The following is a 22,204-nucleotide window of genomic DNA, read 5'->3' as shown; positions in this document are numbered from 1 at the left end:
TTTTTTTTTTTTTAATAACTTCACTTAATCATCTTAATCATCATCTTCACTGATTTTTGCCATTTTGCCACACTTTCCTCATTTTCACTTGCAGGAGGTTTCAGTAAAAACCTGTCCAAGAAGGTTTGTTTATCCCTTTAAAAATGTTTAAAAAATAAGTGAGGCAAATGTCATTACACGGCGCCAACGCACGACCTGTATCAAATTTTTCACAATGTTTCTTTTCAATAAACTCTGAAATTTTTGTCCCACCTTCCCAACATTTCCTTAATCTCACTTGTATGGATTCACTCCTCCAACTCTGGCTCCTCCTTGTTAATTTCCTGGAAACCTTCCATTGGTAGTACCAAAAACCAGTGTGCAGCAAGAGATAAGGTCCTGATTCACAAGAAAGGTCAAAAAAACTTGACAGGGCAGCTCACTTTCTTAAAACCCATGGTCGAAGATTGAAGCAACAGCAAAGACCGAAATGCTTGCATGGCACAATAACCATGTGGTGAGTGGCGTAAGCTCGCTTGCTTGTGACTCGGATCTCGACTTGCATCATTAAAAAAACATTGTCTCGGATCTTGGAAAACTCATGATTCTGTACAGTAATACCATGAAAAGTCAAGGTATTACTGTACAGGCGCTCGATGCTTCACGGCGGGACCAATAATTTATATACACCTTCTCACCTGCTTGTTTTCCATCTATCTCTTCCCTTCTCTTGCTTTATGAAGCCAGAGCTGTCAATCAAAGAAAAAAAGGTTGAAGATTGATAGAAAACAGCAGGTGGAAAGGTGTATATAAATGATCGGCCCCGCCGTGAAGTACTGAGCGGCAGGATTAAGGGTACCGTCACATTTAGCGATGCACCAGCGATCCCGACAATGATACGACCCGGTCAATATCGCTGGTGCATCGCTAAATGGTCACTAGTGAGCTGCCAAACAGGCAGATCTCACCAGCGATGCTCGGCGGTCGTTACTTACCTGTCAGACGTGGCGATGAAGACATCCTCTGCCCGCGTCGCTCGTCGGCGCCAGCAGGAAGCCCAGCAGGAAGTGGCCGACGAGAAACGGCCCAGGACGTTCTCGCGCGATCAGCGATAGCCAGCGGGGGAGCCGGTCGGAGGTAAGTATCACACTTAGCGATATCGCTGCTGCATCACAAAATCGATGACGCTTAAGGGATATCGCTAGCGATCTCGCTTAGTATGATGGGTCTTTAGTTTGATCAGTCATTCTGTGCTGACATTCCCTTTAATAGCAATTTGTTGAGTGTTCATAAAACTCATGATGAGTTCTTATTCCTGAGTATTAGATGGTTATTGGTTATAAAATATTAGTTGAGTTTGAGTCTCGCAAAAATGAGCTGATTAAACAGTATTGTGCTACATGAATCCTCATTGACAAATTGCAATCTGTGGGTTTGCTTGATAACTTTTCATTACTGTCTGAAAATGGGTTTTCTGAAATGTTAAAGGGGTGGTCTGAAGGCAAAGCATCTTTCTCCTAACTCCCTTAGCCCCAAAACTAAGCTATTTTCTACTATACTTGCCTTAAAAATTCTCTGTTTCCTAGCTACATTACATCCTACGGTATATTTTTCTCCCTATTTCCGGTCTGGTGATTCGTTTGAGTATCACCAGTACATGCTGGGTTAATCAAAGGACGTGTCATCAGGGGACAGAGGCTGCGGTCACTGCCGCAGCCCCTGCCCCCTCCCTGAAACGAAGCGTCATGAGTGACACTTGTTTTAGGGGTCGGTTCCTGCTGCCACCCAGAGTCTCTCTTGTACAGTGTCAAACCCTCCCCTCCATGCCCTGTGCGATGAGCACAGAATTCGTACTGTTAATTGAATAGATGAATAGTAATAAGCCTGCAGCAGAACGGTGTCTATACCTAGCTTGCAGGAGACTAGCAGAAAAAAAGTGACCTGACTGGTCTCCACAGTGTATAGTGACAACGCTTTATTCCCAGCTTATTATTACTATACAGACAGCAGACCGGACGTTGCACTCATCGCACGGGGGAAGGCGCTCTGGCACAGCAGGGTCAGCACCACCCCTGATGACTCTTCGTTTCAGGGAGGGGGCTGTGACAATGACCACAGCATCTGTCCCCTGATACCGCTTACTTTGATTATAAAATGTTGTTTTCTGGATTTTATTTTTGATATTCTATCTCTCAATGTTAAAATTAACCTACCCTTAAAATTATAGACTGTTCGTGTCTTTGTCAATGGCAAATTTCAGAATCGTCAAGGGATCAAATAATTATTTCCATCACTGTGTGCACATACATGTTATGTATGTAGAATATAATCTATTATTGTTAGTTTATTTACTGTAAGTGATATCTGTAATTTGCATGTAACCCCTTCTCATGTACAGCACCATGGAATCAATGGTGCTATGTAAATAATAAAAAATGATATATATTTTTTGACCTCTCTTACTCAGCTGCTTGGGGCCGCCATTTTTATTTCCTGGTGTGTAAGTGTCTTGTGTCAGATGCTGACCGTAATCTTCTACACTTGCGGCTGTCTCGACTGTGCACGTAGCCTGATTAGAGTGGGGCAGTCATTTCATTGCCAGCTGCAATGTTCAGATCACAGTAATTAGAGGAGAATTCAGTTATGGGACACCAGCTCTTCCTCAACGACTTCATCCGGCATTGAGAAAATGTCCTTGGATGAAGTCTCCATGACAGCACTGGTGCACGGACCTGTGCTCGCGATAAGTACTGTGATCACAGTGCTGCAGCGGTAATTATATGACAGCTGTGCTTTGATCACTGGTGAGCAATAACAAGGGCAAGCATTTGGAGGGAAATAGGTCTGACCTAAAGAATCTTGTTACTTGGTCATTTTTACCACACAATGAAAGAAACAAAATCCAAGGGATAATTTTGTATTTATTCATTGCATGTATTTATTGCATTGCAGGAGCCATTTAAATTTTCAAGCTCGAGTCAGCTCTGTCAGCCTTCCTCCATGACACTGTACATATGTCAGTATCACTTTGCAGTTCCCAACAAAATGGCTCCGCACTGAGATCCTAAACTTCATCCTCGCTTATCCTTTTGGAAACACCCAGAAAGGGAGGGGAGGAGTGACATCACACACATGCGAACAGATCCCACTCACTTTTACTAGTGTCGTAATTTGAGCTAGCAGTATGCTAGATGTGCATGATAAATGTTGGCAGGTGCTTCTCCTTGTGCTTAAGCTAAATACATAAAGTAAAATAATTTTTCATATTTTATACCATTGAAAAAATATCAATTTTTTTCTAAAAAAAAAAAAATTGTAACATTAATACTTGAATTCTTGATACATTCACTTTAATGACAAATTCCAACATAAAATGTTTCACTATAATCAACATATTCTCATCATTATTTATTTTTGGAAATAGGTTTTTCTTTGACATTGCAAATAATTGCCCGCCAAGTGACACAGTTAATCACAGCCTCTCTTTCATTACGGATGGGAATGTTCTTGCCTTACATCGGTTGCTCTGGAACAATCAAGAGAAGATTGGACAGTACCTTTCTAGTAACCGGTATGCAGACAGATATATTCTTTGACAAGTTGCATGGATTGAGTGATCAAGGTTATATTTTGGCTTTGGCATGATATGCGTTTTAATTGTATTATGGTTTACACCAAATACATTTTTATTTCTACTTTTAAAGGGATCATAAAGCTGTTGGTAGGCGACCATTTGACAAAATGGCAACTTTACTTGCCTATCTTGGACCCCCAGAACACAAACCAGTTGCTGACACACATTGGTCAAGTCTGAATCTCACAAGCTCAAAGTTTGAAGAATTTATGACCAGGTACCAGACATTATCCTTAATCATTTATTGAAATGAGTAACATTTATTGTTTCTGCTAGTTGGGTTTAATTGAATGCTAATGTTTTTCTGTTCTATAGGCACCAGGTACATGAGAAAGAAGAATTTAAAGCATTAAAAACTCTAAACATATTTTACCAAGCAGGGACATCAAAGGCTGGGAATCCAGTTTTTTACTACATTGCAAGGCGGTAAGTAAAATATATGCAGACACCAAAAAATCTTCTTTTTTTTTCCTTACCTTCTGTATATGACCACTGCACAATATGAGACCTCATTATCATTCTGTACCATGACGGGATTGGTTAGTGGCAAGATAAAGTGGCCTCTGTGCCATGTTGCTGTGAAATTTCTCATATTTTGTGTCAAGCATATGTTATTTCTCTGCTGCTTGTAGCAAAGTTTCTAATAAATGTCTTGTAACATCAAGACAATGGGAGAGATTAATCACGGTAGCACCATATTTATTATGTGTTTAAACAATGTCTGATCTTTATCGGACAAAAGTGGAATGATATGTATTATTTTGAGACATGCTAAGAAAAGTTTGCACTGTAGGTAGATCTAAAGTAGGCTGAAAAATCCTTAATGGATTGTGCAAATACTGTAAACGTATTAAGTTCAGGGGTGGGCATGGGTCTATCATTATTTTGATTGTATCAGCTTATACTGTGGTTGCATTATGGATAATTTGGAAGTATTTTTTTCCTGACAATAGATTAAATTTACACTGATTAGCCATGAAGAGAGCCAAAAAGATAGATGCAGTTTTTAATAAATGCTTAAAGAGGTTGTCCTCTATGGGACGACCCTACTGTGGAGTTGCTTTTGTCTTTTGATATCGGTCGCAACAGGGTACTGCATATCCGCCTCCCATTTGATTCCAGTCATGGCCACTATTGGAAAACTGAGCAGCTCTGCAGTTGAGCAGCTCTGGCTGCCATCACAGAGAGAGAACAGCTGATTGGGGGGTGTTGGACACCGTCCGATCAGACATTGGTTCTGAGGATAGTTCTTAAATGATAAAGTAGTAGACAACCTCTTTAACTCCCCCAGTGCTCAAAGGGAACCTGTCAACGGGTTTTTCCCATGTAAAGTAGGGCCAGCACCTGTAAGTCCTCATATGCAGAATTCAAGAATTCTGTATGTATATCACCAATGTGCTCTGCATAACACAAAAAAGAGCTTTTATTATACAGGGTGGGCCATTTATATGGATACACCTAAATAAAATGGGAATGGTTGGTGATATCAACTTCCTGTTTGTGGCACATTAGTATATGGGAGGGGGGGGGAACTTTTCAAGATGTGTGGTGACCATGGTGGCCATTTTGAACTCAGCCATTTTGGATGCAACTTTATTTTTTCCAATGGGAAGAGGGTCATGTGACACATCAAACTTATTGAGAATTTTGCAAGAAAAACAATGACACACTGATAGCAACTCCGCAGAAGAAATGTTAGCACAGGCTTCCAGTATCTTTTGTTTCAAATGCTGCACATCTCGTATCTTCACAGCATAGACAATTGCCTTCAGATGACCCCCAAAGATAAAAGTCTAAGGGGGTCGGGTCAGGAGACCTTGGTGACCGTTCATCTGGCCCACAACGACCAATCCACTTTCCAGGAAACTGTTCATGTAGTAATGCTCGGACCTGACACCCATAATTGATGGTATGGTGTGGTATATGGGGTACAAAGATAGTGGGGCCATTCTTCATCAATGGAAACCTCAATGCCACTGGATATCTGAAATTGCTACATGATGATGTGTTGCCCTCTTTATGCACTGAAGATGGCATGTTCTCTGAGTTTTTCCAGCAAGATGGTGCACCACCACATTATGGGTGTCAGGTCCGAGCATTCCTACAAGGAATCTGCCCCCCTTAGACAAGCATTTCGTCTGTGGTGTTACTATCAATGTGTCAAGAGTGGGAGAAGAGGGTTGCATTGACAATCCAACACAATGGGCATCACTTTGAACACATTTTATAAGTGGTCATATACTTGTAAATATCTCATGAAAGAATAAAGTTACGTTAAAACCAAGCACACCATTGTTTTTCTTGTGAAATTCACAATAAGTTTGATGTGTCACATGACCCTCTTACGATCTGAAAAAATAAAGTTGGATCCAAAATGGCTGACTTCAAAATGGCCACCATGGTCATCACCCATCTTGAGAAGTTTCCCCCCTCCCATATACTATTGTGCCACAAACAGGAAGTTGATATCACCAACCATTCCCATTTAATTTAGGTGTATCCATATAAATAGCCCACCCTGTACTCTCCAACGGAGAGATTCGGTCCTATGATTGGCTCTGTTCTTTATTTTGCAAGAATGTACAGGGCAATCCACTGATGTGGTGAGGGGAAAGGTAGATGTAATATGCAAGCCAATGTACCAGTGTGTGTGGGGTGGTAATGTACAGGGCAATGCGTCAATGGTGGGGTGTTATTTACAGGGCAATACATCAATGAGTGTTGGGTTATGTACAGGGCGATCCACCAGTATGGGTGAGGGGGGATATACAGGGCAATCCACAAATGATGAAAATGTATATGGTGATCTGCAACATTGTGTGGTGTATGGGGGAGTGGAGATGTACAGGACCGTGTGCCAGTGTGGGCAGGATGTACAGGACTGTGTGCCAGTGTGGGCGGGATGTACAGGACCGTGTGCCAGTGTGGGAAGGAATGTGCAAAATAGTCCACCAGTGTGGTGCATGTTCCACAGTTTGAGAACCTAGGGTCTAAAGTGTCTACCTTCTATTACATAGAACCAGCCTACTTATTTCAGTTGAAAACATCCTGAATCGTATTAACTGTATTATAAATATTATATTTACAGTACATATAAAAGTGTGTTAGAGAAGACAAATCAAAATTAGCAGTTTGAACATTCAGCTGCAGTTTAATAAAATAGCTCTTGGTTATTTGTGTGGGCATACATAACATCAGCAGCGATCAGAGGTTTGGTGCATTGACATTCAGAGCGTCTCATTCAGTATTCAAGCAAAGCACGATTTACAAATTTGACATCTTTTAGTTGGATACTACAATGCTAAAATTTAGTTTCAGGCTTGTGAAAAAGACATTCTTACCTTACCCTGTTTAAATCATGCCCTTATACATTCCCAAGCATGAGAGGAGTGAACAAAAAGGGAATTGCAAGAAATGTAGGTGCTGCAGAGGAAGGGACATAATTGAGCTTAACTGTTGTGCTGTGTACCTCTACTGATACAGTTGTGCTTGGCATGGCCACCTCCAACCCATTATTTGGTACCTCATTATCTGTGCTCAGGACTACATTTGAAATACCATTATCAGTGCTCAGGACCACAGTGGGGCTATACATTTCAATTTCCTCTACTTCATTTGAGCTTAGGAAATTATCCATCTCTTTTCCAAAATTGTTAAAATCTAAATGGATCATCCCATCTGCAGAACCTTCATCTGTGAACTGAGAGTCTTCTATGCTTGTAAGCAATATATGGTCGGTGCTAATCAATGGGGTGGTTGGGACAACCTCGGAGAACTGAACCTTTTTGTAGAGTTTTATTTCCTGAACCTCAAGAAAATGAGACTGAGTTGTTGTAAGGGATGGCATTTCATCAGTCGTTGCCTTATTTGTCGCTTCATATGGGGTTAATAGGAGATCAGTGATCTGTTCCTTGGTGGTGTTGGCACAAGGATTGAGATTCCTCTTTGCATTAACCCACTTGATCAGATAGTCCATGTTCTCTGTGTCCTCACAGGACCATGGATTATTGTGGAGAGTGATCTCTTTTATATGTACCATTTGGTCAAAAGCATGGTTGGGTATATAGGTAAATCTGTTATTGTGCAGGTACAGGTTTTGAAGTTTAGGCATTCTTACCAGAGTTCCAGGTAGGATCTGAGTTATAGAGTTGTGGGATAAGTCGATGGTCAGTACATTGCTTGGCATGTTGGTGGGAACAGTCCAGAGCTGATTGTGGCTGAGGTTCAGCAACTGCAGACTGATGAGTGTATTGTTAATAAAGATTGTCCTCTGCAGGCTGTTCTTGGAGATGTCTAGCACCTTCAGGTTCCACTGGTAAGCAGTGTCTAGCTTATGAAGCATCGTGATGTTGTTGTGTGTGGCATACACTTCCCACAGAGACCTCGGCAAGTGAGATGGCAGGTTCCTTAGCAAGTTGTGCGAGAGATCAAGTGCTCTTAAGTTGGTGAACCGAGTCAATTGGTGGTCTAAATTAGTCAAGTGATTGTGAGACAAATTTAGCTGTGTGATATTGTCTTGGAGACCGTGTGGCAATGCAGTCAGACTGCTGCCCGAGCAGTCCACACTTCTGTTCTTTATAGAGCAGGCACACCTCAAGGGACAGAGGCAGAAAATATTTGGTACAGAGCAGACCATAATCAGGAGTCCAGGGAAGAGTGTTGACCGATATCCCATCCTTGCCTGTAATTAAAGTAAAATCAGCCTCTTTTCATTGACACCACAAATATTGTACTAAACAATAGCCGAAAATTGGCTTTTAATGAACTTATCGCTGAAGTAGTTACTAATCTTTATTTTTAGATTTTGCTTTTATAAGTACTAGAAAAGCTAAAATTTGTGCATGTGTGTATATATTATATTGTGTAGCAGTACGCTTTCCTTGATGCTGCTGTCCTGAAGCCCACATGCCTATGGTAACTGCAGCAATAGTAGAGTAATTGCTTGCATGCACATTACATCTTATGTCCTTTATCAGCTTAGTCATAAATAAGACTTACCACTTGGTTTTCCCATCCAGAATCAATACATAGTTAATGCAGCCAGTTATAAAGTGGCTCCAGCTGTCCTCTATAGTTGCTTGCTGCTTATGCCTTTTGGCTGCATCGTGCGCCTGTGTGCGGGATCTCTGCATACATCTGATCAGCTATTCGGAGGACTGCAGAACTGCTGCTTGTGCTGACTCAAATTTATTGGAAGCGTATCACAGCCAAACCAGCAGCCAGTGTGATGTCTAATTGCTGGATTGCTACATTGGGAGGGGGGATACTTGAAATGTCAGAGCTTTACTGTAACCTCATTTACTTGGTGTTAACTCTGCTAAAGCTGGAGATGATCACTGATTGTGTCAGTCCAACTTTACATTTCCTTTTCTTATTCTATTTGTGGATGGTCAGCTATTGATATAGCAGCGCTATACGGTACTTAGTTTGGTCCTACATCTCATTTTCAGGTTAAATCTGTAGGACTTGTTATACAGCGTTAAATTTGTTTGTATTTTAGTAATCACTAGTTATCTGTCTTTCACTCTTTCAAAAATGCATTAAAGGGAACCTATCCGCAGGACTGTGCACAGTAACTTACAAACAGTGTCAGGTCGGCGCCATTATGCTGAATAAAATGATACCTTGGCTGATGAAATCCGTCTTGTGGCTGTTAATCTTTATTTTCAGTTTTGTGTTAATGATATGCTCTTGTCCTAAGGCGGGGTTCATGTATGTGGTGCTCTGATTAGCTATTCATAATGCAGACTGCTGACAGATCACTGATCCTGCACTGACCTGCCCCATAGTTTGTATAATGAATACCATCACATACTGAATAAAAAAAAAAACCTGCTTCTGCAGGCAGGTGCCGGCCGTGTCACCTGCGCTGCAGCATAATCGCATGGTTACTGTGCATTTAATCCCTTTTGCAGATTTACTTGAGGGAGGTGAAAAAAAGTCATTTTGTAAATGGCGCCTGCACAGTAGCAGCTGTTGGTTTGTATAGAGAACCGATAGCAGCTGTTGGCATGCGCAGTGGCGCCATCTTTATGGAGGACCTTTTTTTTTCATCAAGGTGGAGCCGCCAATGCATGCGCAACAGCAGCTATCAGTTCTCAAAAAATCCACTAATAAATACACATTTTTATGTTAAAAAAAAAAATCAAAGTACACGTTTGGTATCGCCGCATCCGGAACAATCCGAACTATAAAAATGGCATGCTAGTTAACCCCTTCAGTGAACACCATAAAAACCGCAAAAAAAGTAGCAAGCAATGTTTTATCATACCGCTTGTAAAAAGTGGAATAAACACATTCAAAATGATGACTGTAAATAAATAGTATCACTGAAAATACCATCTTGTCCCGCAAAACAGCCACCATACAGCTCCATCAGCAGATAAAGAATTTATAGCTCTCAAAATATGGTGCTGGAAAAACTTCTCCTTGGAAAAAATGCCTTTTAGTGTGTGACAGCCGATATACATCTGGTAATCGCACCGACCCGAAGAATAAAGTCGCCTAATCATTTATAAGACATGAGGAACGGCATTAAAAATAAACCAATTCTTCAACTGTGGATTTGTTCATTCTGCCTCCCAAAGATCGCAGTGAGGCTCGGCACACATTTATCCTGTGCTCTACACTTTGGGCTAACACCGGGGTTTCCATGTACATCTCTGAAATATGTGATTCAGATGGAACCGCTTGCGGAAGATTCCCTATAATGAGGCAGATGGAGGCGCTATGGACGCTGTCTGACCTGTGTTCTGGTGGTGTCCGTCTTTTTAGGCGTGCATAAAAACATGGTCCACCATAGTTTTGTGCACCCCTGAAAGGAAGGACACTGCTGAACAGAGGCCAGACGGAGTCCAGGCTAACTCTGCTGCCTCATTATAGTGGTTGGATCCCTCGGGGGTTTCATCTGTCAGGTCCCTTGGAGATTTAGATGGAAACCCTGAAGTAAGTTCTCAGCGTAGAGTGCCGGATAACTGATCCTAAACATTATCAAAAATGTTCCCAAGAAAAGCTTCAACTCAAGCCACAAAAAAAGCAAGTCCTCACTCAGGTCCATCATCTGATAACGGAAATAAAAAAAATTATGTCCGAAGTGAAAGTTAAATGTTCCATTTTTTTCCTTCCACATTGCTTCAGTTCTTGTGAAGCACCTGAAGGGTTAATAAAGTTTGTGAATGTGGTTTTGAACACCTTGAGGTGTGCAGTTTTTAGAATGGTGTCACTTTTGGGTATTTTCTGTCATGTAGGCCTCCAAAGTCACTTCAAATGTTGGAAAGATGAGAAATATCTGGTCAACTTTTAACCCTTAACTTCCTAAGAAAAAAAATTACTGTATGTTTCAAAAATTGTCCTGATGTAAAGCAGACATGTGGGAAATTTTTATTAACTATTTTGTGTGAAATAATGCTTTGATTTAGGAGGATAAAGATTAAAAGTTTGATTGTGAAATTTTCAAAATTTTTTGCGAAATTTAATTTTTTTTTTCACAAATAAACAAAAGTCATCAAAGAAATTTTACAATTATCATAAAGTACAATGTCATGAAAAAAATTCTCAGAATCACCGGGATCCATTGAAGCGTTCCAGAGTTATAGCGGCATAAAGTGACAGTTGTTATGATTGGGTCACCGAGGAGGAAAGCAAGACCAAGCTAAGCCACAGAACACCAGAGAGGTTGGTAACTAAGCTTATTGCAGACCCCTGATCCTATCCACACAAATAGCAGTAGCCGTGGAGCGTATCTACGATGATTCTAGATGCCTTGACACAGCCGGAGTACTAAATAAGCCTAAAGCAAGAAAGGGGAAATCTAAACTGCCCCAGAGCAGACCCCAAAGGAGTAGATAGCCCCCAAACATATATTGTCGGTGAGACAAGATGAAAACACAAACGCAGGTAGGAAAATAGGCTGAGCAAGCGATGGGGCCCACACTAACTAGACAGGACAGGAAGGGAAAGACACTGTCTGCAATCACGCAAAAAACCCTGCAAAAAATGTCCAACACGACTGATAGAAAAATACTGAAGTCACTAGACTTGGCCCACTATATCAGCACTCTGGCATATTCTGAAGGCAGAGCAAAAAGAGGCCAATCTAATAAGGGACAAAAAGAAACTGGTACAAGCAGAAACATAAGGATGGAAATTCAGCACAGCCCCAGCGGGGGCTGGTTGACCACACAAAGCAGAGTAGACAAAATCAAATGTGAACAATAGCAAAGAACACTTAGCTTGAGCATGCTGCAGGGAATGAACTGGAAACTAAGACCTCAGGAGGCAGGAAAAAATCACCAGCAGGGATAGAGGGAGTCGGCTGTCTTAAATCCAATCAGAAACTCCAGATGTCCAGTCAAACTCCTCATTATCAGGTGGCAGGCCTCTGTTAATTAGATCAGCTCCATTACCTCCTGTAACCACCAGAGGGAGCCTGGAAAGAGAACTCGCGACCCCTCTGTCAATACAACCAGCTCCACTACCTTCACTAGTAACCAGAGGTAGGCCAGAAAGCAAATTCACAACAGTACCCCCCCTTGAGGAGGGGTCACCAAACCCTCATCCACGCCACCAGGCCGATCAGGATGGGCGCAGTGAAAAGCACGAACCAATCTATCGGCATGAGTGTCAGGAGCAGAGACCCAAGAATTATCCTCCTGGCCATAACCCTTCCATTTGACCAAGTAATGGAGTCTCCGTCTAGCCAAACGAGAATCCAATATTTTCTCTACCTCATATTCCACATTGCCTTTAACCAATCCAGGGTCAGGAGGTGCCGCCATAGGAACTACTGGCTCCACAAACCTCTTCAACAGAGAACGTAACTGGAAGAGCCAATCAAAAAGAAACAGGATTAAGAATCTCCAAAATCTTATAAGGTCCAATGAATCTTGGCTTGAACTTTGGAGACACAACCTTCATAGGAATATTCTTTGACGACAACCAAACCATATAACCCACTATAAACGGGACCAATGGTCCTATGCCGATTGGAAAACCGTTGGGCTTTTTCCTGAGAGAGGGACAACTTATCCACCACTTGGTCCCAAATCTGCTGCATTTTCTCTACCACAGTGTCCACACTTGGGTAGGTCGAAGATTCCACTTGCTCTGAAGAAAATCGAGGATGAAATCCAAAGTTACAGAAAAAGGGCGACATCAAAGTGACCGAACTAGCTCTATTGTTTAGCGCGAATTCGGCCAAGGGCAAAAATGAGACCCAGTCATCCTGATCAGCAGATATAAAACATCTCAAATAAGACTCCAAAGTCTGGTTTGTTCTCTCAGTCTACCCATTGGTCTGAGGATGAAACGCAGAGGAGAAAGATAACTGAATTCCCAGATTAGAACAAAAAGTTCTCCAAAATCTGGAAACAAACTGGACTCCTCTGTCCGACACAATGTTCTCAGAAATCCCATGCAACCGAACCACCTGTTGTAAAAACAAGGGCACCAACTCAGAAGAAGATGGCAGCTTTGGGAGTGGTACAAGATGATTCATCATAGAAAATCTATCACAAATCACACAGAACAGTCATTCTGAGAGACAGGAAAATCAGAAATAAAATCCATTGAGATATGGGTCCACCGGCAGGGGCATCAACAACCCACTTGAACGAGAACAGGGTTTAGACCGAGAACAAGTCCCACAGGACTGCACAAAATTCCTGACATCACGAGATAAGGCAGGCCACCAAAAAGACAGACTCACCAAATCTCTGGTACCAAAAATACCCGGATGACCAGCCAACGCGGAGCAATGATTTTCAGACATTACTCTCTTCCTCCACTGGTCAGGAACATACAATTTTCCATAGGGCAACCCTCAGGTTTGTCCTCCTGAAATTCCTCCAGGGCACGTCTCAAATCGGGTGAGATGGCGGAAAGAACTACCCCCTCACCTAGAATGGAAGTAGGCTCGGTCACAAGAGAATCCGCAAAGAAATTCCTAGAAAGAGCGTCCGCCTTAACATTCTTAGTGTCCGGAAGAAAAGAGACCACAAAATTAAAACGCGTGAAAAACAAGGCCCACCTAGCCTGTCTAGGATTCAAGCGTTTGGCTGATTCAAGATGAATCAAATTCTTGTGGTCGGTGAGGACCACAAACTGATGTTTAGCTCCCTCCAACCAATGTCTCCACTCTTCAACTGCCCATTTCATGGCACACAATTCCCGATTCCCCACGTCATAGTTACGTTCAGATGGGGAGAATTTTCGAGAAAAGAAGGCACAGGGATTCATTTTGGAAGTCACCGGATCTTTTTGGGACAAAACGGCTCCTGCACCAATCTCAGAAGCATCTACCTCCACCTGAAATGGAAGTGAAGACATCAGGTTGCCGTAGAACCGGAGCAGAAGTGAATCTCCGCTTAAGCTCCTGAAATGCCGAAACTGCCTCTGGAGACCAATTCACCACATCAGCGCCCTTTTTGGTCAGATCAGTCAGTGGTTTGACAATACCAGAAAAATTACCTATAAATTTACGATAGAAATTAGCAAAACCCAAAAACTTCTGGAGAGCCTTCAAAGAAGTGGGCTGAACCCAATCATAAATGGCCTGTACCTTGGCCTGGTCCATTTCAGTAGCCGACGGAGACAAAAATACCAAAAATGAAATCCGCTGTACACCAAAGAGGCATTTCAATCCCTTAACATACAGGGAATTTTCCCTCAGAATCTGGAACACAGTCCGGGCATGTTCCACATGAGAATCCCAATCACTGGAAAAGATCAAAATATCATCCAGATAAATGATCAAAAACTTATCCACGAAGTCCCGGAAAATATCGTTCATAAAAGATTGGAAGACAGAAGAGGCATTAGTGAGCCCAAAACGCATCACCAGGTACTCAAAATGTCCCTCCGGAGTATTAAACGCAGTCTTCCATTCATCCCCGTGCTTGATGCGAATAAGATTATACGCCCCCCTGTGGTCAAGCTTGGTAAACCAGGCACTTTAAACTCTGGAAAATCAGAAATCAGGCGTAACGGGTACTGATATTTAACAGTGATTGTGTTAAGGGAACGATAGTCAATACAAGGCCTTAATGAACCATCTTTCTTGGTCACAAAAAAAAACCCAGCACTTAAGGGTGAAAGAGGATGGTCTAATATGACCCTTCTCCAACGACTCCTTGATATAAGATCGCATAGCATCATGTTCGGGTACCGATAAGTTGAAAAGCAGACCCTTGGGAAATTTACACCCGGGCATTAACTCAATTGCACAGTAATAACTCCTATGAGGAAGCAAAGACGCAGACTTAATCTCACTAAATACATCAGAAAAATCAGCCAAATAATCAGGAATATCATGAGACTGGGGAGAGGTGGAGAAAACAGGAGCGTCACTAAGAACACACTGACAACCCCAACTCACCACAGACACAGATTTCCAATCCAAAACAGGATTATGAGTTTGCAACCAGGGAAAACCCAGAACAATAGTATCATGCAAATTGTGCAGCACCAAAAATTTACAATTTTCTTGGTGGTCCGGGGCGACACGCATTATCACCTGGGTCCAAAACTGGGGTTTATTCTCCGCCAAAGGAGTAGCATCAATACCCCTCAAAGGGATAGGAGTCCGCAGGGGTATCATAGGAAAACCACAACGTTTAGCAAAGTAATATTCCATCAGATTCAAAGCTGCTCCTGAATCTACAAAAGCCTTAGCGGAAAATGTAGATAAGGTACAGATCAGAGTAATTGCCAAAAGGAACTTAGGTTGTACACTGCCCACAGCAAATGTGTGCGCAAAACGTTTCTCTCGTTTAGGGCAGACAGAAATAGTATGAGAGGCGTACCCACAAAAAAAAACACAGCTTATTACGCCTTCTAAACTCCTGACGTTGCGCCCTAGACAAAACCCTATCACATTGCATGAGTTTAGACATTTGTTCAAAGGGCGGCAACGCCTTTCGTGTACTTTTACGTTCACGTAAACGCCGATCAACTTGCATGGCTAATGACATAGAATCATCAAGACCAGAGGGAATAGGAAATCCCACCATAACATCTTTTACGGTTTCTGCCAAACCCTTCCGAAAGAGAGCTGCTAAGGCACCGTCATTCCATGTAGTAAGGACCGCCCACTTTTGGAATTTTTGACAGTATAACTCTGCAGAATCCTGGCCCTGGTTCAATGCCAATAGGGTTTTGTCAGCTTGGTCAATAGCATTAGGTTCATCATACAACAACCCCAAGGCTTGAAAAAATGCGTCCACATTAGTCAGAATAGGATTTCCAGGTGTCAAATAAAAAGCCCAATCCTGGGGATCGCCGCGCAGCAAGGAGATGACAATTATAACCTGCTGCACAGAGCTCCCCGATGAGTTAGGCTTCAAGGCAAGAAATCGTTTACAATTATTCTTAAAATTCAAAAATTTAGACCGATCCCCAGAAAACACATCAGGAGTAGGGATTTTTGGTTCAACAGCAGGTGATTGAGCGAGATAGGCGGAAATTCCCCGCACTTCAGCAGCGAGCTGCTCAACACGATCAGACAATTGCTTAATCTCCATTAAAGAAAAAATCCTCCTACGGCCCCAGAGAAAAAGAGGAAAAAATATATATAAAAAAAAATTCTGACTTTTTTTTTTAAATAATTCTCTCCTGCTTTTGAGTACCCTAGAATCTGCGGTTTAGGCTGCTGATTCTGTTATGATTGGGTCACCGAGGAGGAAAGCAAGACCAAGCTGAGCCACAGAACACCAGAGAGGTTGGTAACTAAGCAGATTGCAGACCCCTGATCCTATCCACACAACTAGCAGTAGCTGTGGAGTGTACCTACGATGATTCTAGACGTCTCGACACAGCCAGAAAACTAAATAAGCCGAAAGAAAGAAAGGGGAAATCTAAACTGCCCCAGAGCAGCCCCCAAACACATATTGTCGGTGAGACAAGATGTAAACACAAACGCAGGTAGGAAAATAGGCTGAGCAAACGATGCGGCCCACACTAGACAGGAAAGGAAAGACACTGTCTGCAATCACACAAAACACCCTGCAAAATTTGTCCAACACGTCTGATAGAAAAATACAGAAGTCACTAGACTTCGCCCACTATATCAGCACTCTTCTGAAAGCAGAGCAAAAAGATGCCAATCTAATAAGGGACAAAAACAAACTGGCACAAGCAGAAACATAAGGATGGAAATTCAGCGCTGACCAAACAAAACCGAATAGACAAAACCAAATCAAATGTGAACAATAGCAAAGAACACTTAGCTTTAGCATGCAGGAACTGAACTGGAAACTAAGACCTCAGGAGGCAGGAAAAAAATCACCAGCAGGGATAGAGGGAGTCGGCTGTCTTAAATCCAATCAGAAACTCCAGATGTTCAATCATCCTCCTCATTATCAGATAACAGGCCTCTGTTAATTAGATCAGCTCCTTTACCTCCTGTAACCACTAGAGGGAGCCCGGAAAGAGAACTCACGACCCCTCTGTCAATATAACCAGTTCCACTACCTTCACTAGTGTCCAGAGGTAGGCCAGAAAGTGAATTCACAACAGAAAGTGTTCAGACTTACAAAGTGGCTTGGTCCTTAAGAGGTTAAACATGCCTCAGGTGCACCACTGTGATTAGTCTGGCACATTTTAAGACTGTCTATTTTAAGTTAGAGCTATTTCAGATTCACATTATTGACAATTCGGACCCCTTATTCTTAAGTTGGACACGTGAACTTACAAATGACAGATGTTTGTACAAATGTGTGTTTGTGGAGAAAGAGAAAAAGCAGGATGGCACTCACCGTTCATGTGAATCAAATCACTTTATTTCACATACACAAGGCATCGGCATAGTCACGGGAGCAATGTGCTGGTGCTCGAAGACGGACAACAGCCGTTTCGCGCTCAATACGCTTCAACAGGTCCTATGCTCAGAATACAGGTAATGCAGTTAAAACACGTGTGTGAATAATAACTCCTCCCCTTCACCTGAGCATGTCTTGTGACTCCTCTACCAATAAAACTCTTAATGAAAAAAAACAAAAAAAAACACAAGAAGATAAAAAACATTTCCCTCTACAGCACTGTAATACAATTAATTTTTTTTTTTTTTTTTTTTTTTTTTTTAAATATTCAAAGGAATACAGCCATATCTACCTTTGCAGGTTGAAGCTAGATGGATTCTCCGCACTAAAGCCACAGGTCCATTAGGGTTAAATGAAAAGGTAGATATGGCTGTATTCCTTTGAATATTTAAAAAAAAAAAATTGTATTACAGTGCTGTAGAGGGAAATGATTATCTTCTTGTTTTTTTTTGTTTTTTTTCATTAAAGAGTTTTATTGGTAGAGGAGTCACAAGACATGCTCTCGTGAAGGGGAGGAGTTATTATTCACACACGTGTTTTATTTGCATTACCTGTATTCTGAGCATAGGACCTGTTGAAGCGTATTGAGAGCGAAACGGCTGTTGTCCGTCTTCCAGCACATTTCTGCCGTGCCTATGCCGATGCCTTGTGTATGTGAAATAAAGTGATTTGATTCACATGAACGGTGAGTGCCATCCTGCTTTTTCTCTTTTTCCACAGCGAAATGTTCTGTTTTTTCAATATGGGATTGAGCACCCATTCCAAGTGGGATTAAGGTGTTTTTTTATTAATGTGAAAAATATATGTGCAGACCTTCAGGGTGTTTTTCCACACAACGGTGCCGAATATCTATTTTCTCAAATTGTGGACAAATGTATGTTTACCTCAGAAGTCTGGTGGAGGTGGCGGCGGAAGCTGGTCTACCAAGTTATTTGTGACGTGAAGAGCATGCAAGTCACTTTTTGGGCTGTAGTTTGGCTCATGAGTGCGGTTGTGATCTTGCTGGTGTGAATTCACTTTTGGAAAAGTTTGCACTTGGTTGTCTTTTACTTCTTGTTCAGGATATGCACTTGGTGGGGGAGGCAGTGGAAATTCCTGAGGAAGGTCAACTGGAGGTGGTGGAAACGTCTGACTATTTAAGTCACTCTCAGGGGTTTGTGGAAACATCTTGGTCTCCGATATGAGATTTGCATTTTTGCTTGGTGCTGCTGGTACAATTGGGACAATAGTTGAAACAGATGTTAATGTTTTTGCATTTTCGTCTTCCTCAAAATTTTCGTGGTTAATTTCTCTATTCATTCCATGATAGATTCCCTGTTCTGCATGATGTTCATCACTTATTATTGGGGATATGCTTATATGTGAGAAGGACATATTTCTGCCCAAGATGCCACTGTTCATACAGTTTCCTTCTTCTTGAATATTTCCGTCTGCCAGTGGGGATGGCCCGGCCCAGGTGTGGTCATTTGATGTGTTTCGATTTTTAAGAAACTTCCATAAAATAATGCCAATCAATATGATTACCATAAGTATTAAAAACCCTCCAACCAATGCACCAGCAAGCCAGAGATACTGGCCTGATTGTTCCTCTGCTGGTCCATTATTGTAGTCTTGGGCTCTGTCCATCTGAAAACAAAAGGGGAAATCATATAAAGCTTTTGTAAAAAGTTTGGCCATTTAAAAAGAAAAAAAAAAAGTTTTAAACCTGTAGGTCTCCAATCTAAATAGAACACCAGGGGCAAGAGCCATAGGAAGACCCTTTTTTAACTTTATACTATACGGCAGTGATTCCCAAACTCCAGTCCTCATGGCCCCAACACATAGTTTTCAGGATTTCCCAAGTATTCCACAGGTGATAGAATTATCAAGGCATCAAAATTGTCACTGGTGTCTCTCACTAAAGCGGGAGTCACACACAGCGATCTCGCTAGCGAGATCGCTGCTGAGTCACAAGTTTTGTGACGTGACAGCGATCTCACCAGCGAGATCGCTGTGTGTGACAGCGATCAGCGAGCGGCCCCCCTGCCGGTATCGCTGATCGCTGCAAGAAACCTCTGGACATATTTTTGGTCGCTAGTCTCCCGCTGGCCAGCACGCATCACTGCGTGTGACAGGCGGGAGACCAGCGATCAGCTGTAAAAAATAGAATCAAAATAAAAAATATTGTATTCTCACCTTCCGACGTCCCACGCAGCCATCCTGCCTCTCTCCACGCTCCGGTCCCTGTGATCGTTTGCATGAATGACCGCGAGACTTCGTGCTCCCGCGAGACCGTGACGTCTCGCGGTCATTCTCGCAAAGGATCACTGGGACCGGAGTGTGGAGAGAGGCGGGATGGCTGCGCGGGACGTCGGAAGGTGAGAATACAATATTTTTTATTTTAATTCTATTTTTTACAGCGATGGCCAGCAATGCCGGGCGCTCAGCATCGCTGTGCTGATCGCTGGTGAAGCTGTCTGTGTGACAGCTCACCAGCGATCACATAGCGACTTACCAGCGATCCTGACACCTTGATATCGGTGTCGGTATCGCTGGTAAGTCGCTATGTGTGACTCCAGCTTAAGGAAATCTAGAAAACCTGATCTGTTGGGGTTGTGAAGACTGTAGCTTAGAAAACACTGCTGTAGAGGATCTGTCAACAATCATGTCTTGTTTCCTTCAGTTAAGTACTTGCATTTTTGGAAAGAGCGTTCTGGAGCATCTTTTCTTCAAAGTCTGCGCTGTGTTCCTCTGTTATTCCTCTTAGACTATGTAGAAATTGACAGCTGGTGTTAACGCTCACTTCGCTAGGGGGCAGACAAGCTGGCGTATTTCTCCTGTGACAATCACATTGCAATCCTGGGACTGACTGTCTCCTGACCTGAGCCTGACAACAACATAGAATACTGCAGTCTTTCATGCTCAGGTCAGGAGAGGTGCCAAGCCGTCCATGCAGTGCGATGTGATCCTCTCCCAACAAATATGTGGTCTGTCTGCACCCTTAAGGCTATGTGCACACGCTGAGGTTTTTGCTGTGGTTCCGCTGCGGTTTTGGCCGCAGCAGAACTGCAGCAGTTCTGCAGACCGTGTACAGTAGCATGTTATCCTATGTGATTTACAATCTGCTGTGCACATGCTGCGGATTTTTAACTGCGGAAAAGCAGCGGTTTTGAATCCGCAGAAAGAATTGACATGTCAATTCTTTTCTGCGGATTCTGCTGCGGTTTACCATCTCCTCCATTGTAGAGATGATAAACCGCAGAGCAATCCGCAGGTAAAACCGCAGGTCATTTTACCTGAGGTTTTACCTGCGGTTCCGCAGATAAAGAAACCGCAGACCAATCCGCAGCGTGTGCACTTAGCCTAAAGGGCATGTTCTTGCTCAGTCTGGCACAGGAAACAGTTGGACAATGTCATAGTGTAAGTTCTCACACTGTCAGTTTATGAATTTTTTTGTAGGAAGAACTGTAGGGCTGTGTTCACATGTGGTGTTTCTGTAGCGGTTTTCTGCAGATAACTTTCACTCTTGGCAATAAAATTGCTGCTCATAAAACACAGCAAATAACTGTTTTTAAATTTTTTTGCTGCGTTTTTCAGGCAGATTATATGTGTGATTTGTCTATGGTACACGTTAAGTAAGTTTACGTAGTTTTATTTACCAAATACATTGCAAAAGCACAGCCGAAACATTGCACAGCACAAGTCCTGCATGTTTTTCAGCGTTTTGCACTCTTTGCTTTCTAAAAACGCTCCAAAAATGCTGAAAGAATTGACACACTGCAGTGCTCAAATTCAGTCAGGATAAAGCTGTGTGCATGAGGTTTCTGAAATCTCACAGCTTTTGCTGATAAGGTAAAATGCACCTTTTTAGTAGAAAAAAAACCACGCGTGAACATAGCCTTAGGCTAGTTTCACACTAGCGTTTATGAGCGCAGCGATGGCCTGCGCACGGCCGCCGCTAAGCCCCGCCCCCGACAGTAGCTCCGCCCACCGGCGCATGACGCTGCATGCGCCCTGCGTCCCCTATCTTTATCACAGGGGGCGCAGGCCGTGCGCAGTATGCGTTTGGCGGCGCATGCGCCTTTTTGACGGTGCACCGACGCAACCAAACTGCACAAACACAAACTACTTGTGTTTTTATCACGTTTTTGACGCTTGTTTTTTGTTGTTGGTATGCCATGTTTTAAATCAGTTTGTTTTTAATACTTCTTGGCTTTGAAAACACTTTGTGTGCTTCTTCAGTGGAAATGAACTAAAAAAGCTTGTGTATTTTACCTGTGAATATTTCACATCTAATGCAAGTCTATGGGAAAAATCTGCACATAACTCAGCATACCCGCAAGAGAAATTGATTTTTTTGCGGGTTTGGACCACGCACCGCAGGTCAGTTTATAAATAAAACAGTGGGCATGAGATTTCTATAAATCCCAGCCACTTTGCAGTAATTGAGAAACACTGCATGTTATTTGCTCATTGAAAATACATAGGATCTTAACAGCTCAATGTACAAACATAAATTGTCTTTTTATGTGGAATGCAAGCTTTTACCAAATGGACAAGTCAGGAGCAGTGACAGTTTTTGTTTGGCCTGATGGAACCGAGAAATGTAATATTTCATCAGGGTGCAATCCTCTTAAACGTAATCTGTAAGCAGGTTTTTTTTTTCTCTTTCGATCTAATCAGAGAATAACCTGTTGTTGGGGCAGAGAGCCTGATTCCAGCGACGTACTACTGACTTTTTGATGCAGTTTTGATAAAATTGTGTTTTCTCAGTCAGAATACTGAGCTGTGTATAACC

The 22,204-nt window shown here is 42.4% G+C and overlaps 2 protein-coding genes across 5 annotated transcripts in view; one reads left to right on the top strand and one right to left on the bottom strand.

The window, feature by feature from the left end:
• NF1 (neurofibromin 1) overlaps positions 1-22,204 on the top strand; it is a 419,128-nt gene that overhangs the window by 262,966 nt on the left and 133,958 nt on the right. For all 3 annotated transcript variants that reach the window (XM_073589728.1, XM_073589727.1, XM_073589726.1), the window contains exons 33-35: positions 3,404-3,550; positions 3,684-3,830; positions 3,929-4,039. In XM_073589728.1, coding sequence (XP_073445829.1) covers positions 3,404-3,550; positions 3,684-3,830; positions 3,929-4,039 — 405 coding nt within the window. The remainder of the gene's footprint in view (positions 1-3,403; positions 3,551-3,683; positions 3,831-3,928; positions 4,040-22,204) is intronic.
• The window catches only part of OMG (oligodendrocyte myelin glycoprotein), a 28,215-nt gene continuing 12,752 nt past the window's right edge, over positions 6,742-22,204 (bottom strand). The window contains exons 2-3 of one of the 2 annotated variants that reach the window (XM_073589724.1): positions 18,312-19,053; positions 6,742-8,294 (exon numbers count right to left, since the gene is read on the bottom strand). In XM_073589724.1, the coding sequence (XP_073445825.1) occupies positions 6,978-8,288 (1,311 nt within the window). In that variant the 5' untranslated portion in view covers positions 8,289-8,294; positions 18,312-19,053 and the 3' untranslated portion in view covers positions 6,742-6,977. Of the gene's footprint in view, positions 8,295-8,611; positions 9,030-18,311; positions 19,054-22,204 lie in introns of those variants that run through there. The other variant, XM_073589725.1, reaches the window with a different exon arrangement.

Source organism: Dendrobates tinctorius, unplaced genomic scaffold, assembly GCF_039654945.1.
Source record: "Dendrobates tinctorius isolate UK_male_01 unplaced genomic scaffold, ASM3965494v1 ptg000112l, whole genome shotgun sequence".
Classification (NCBI taxonomy): domain Eukaryota; kingdom Metazoa; phylum Chordata; class Amphibia; order Anura; family Dendrobatidae; genus Dendrobates; species Dendrobates tinctorius.
Note: the sequence above shows the minus strand (reverse complement) of the source record. Positions and strands in the feature narration are given on the sequence as shown.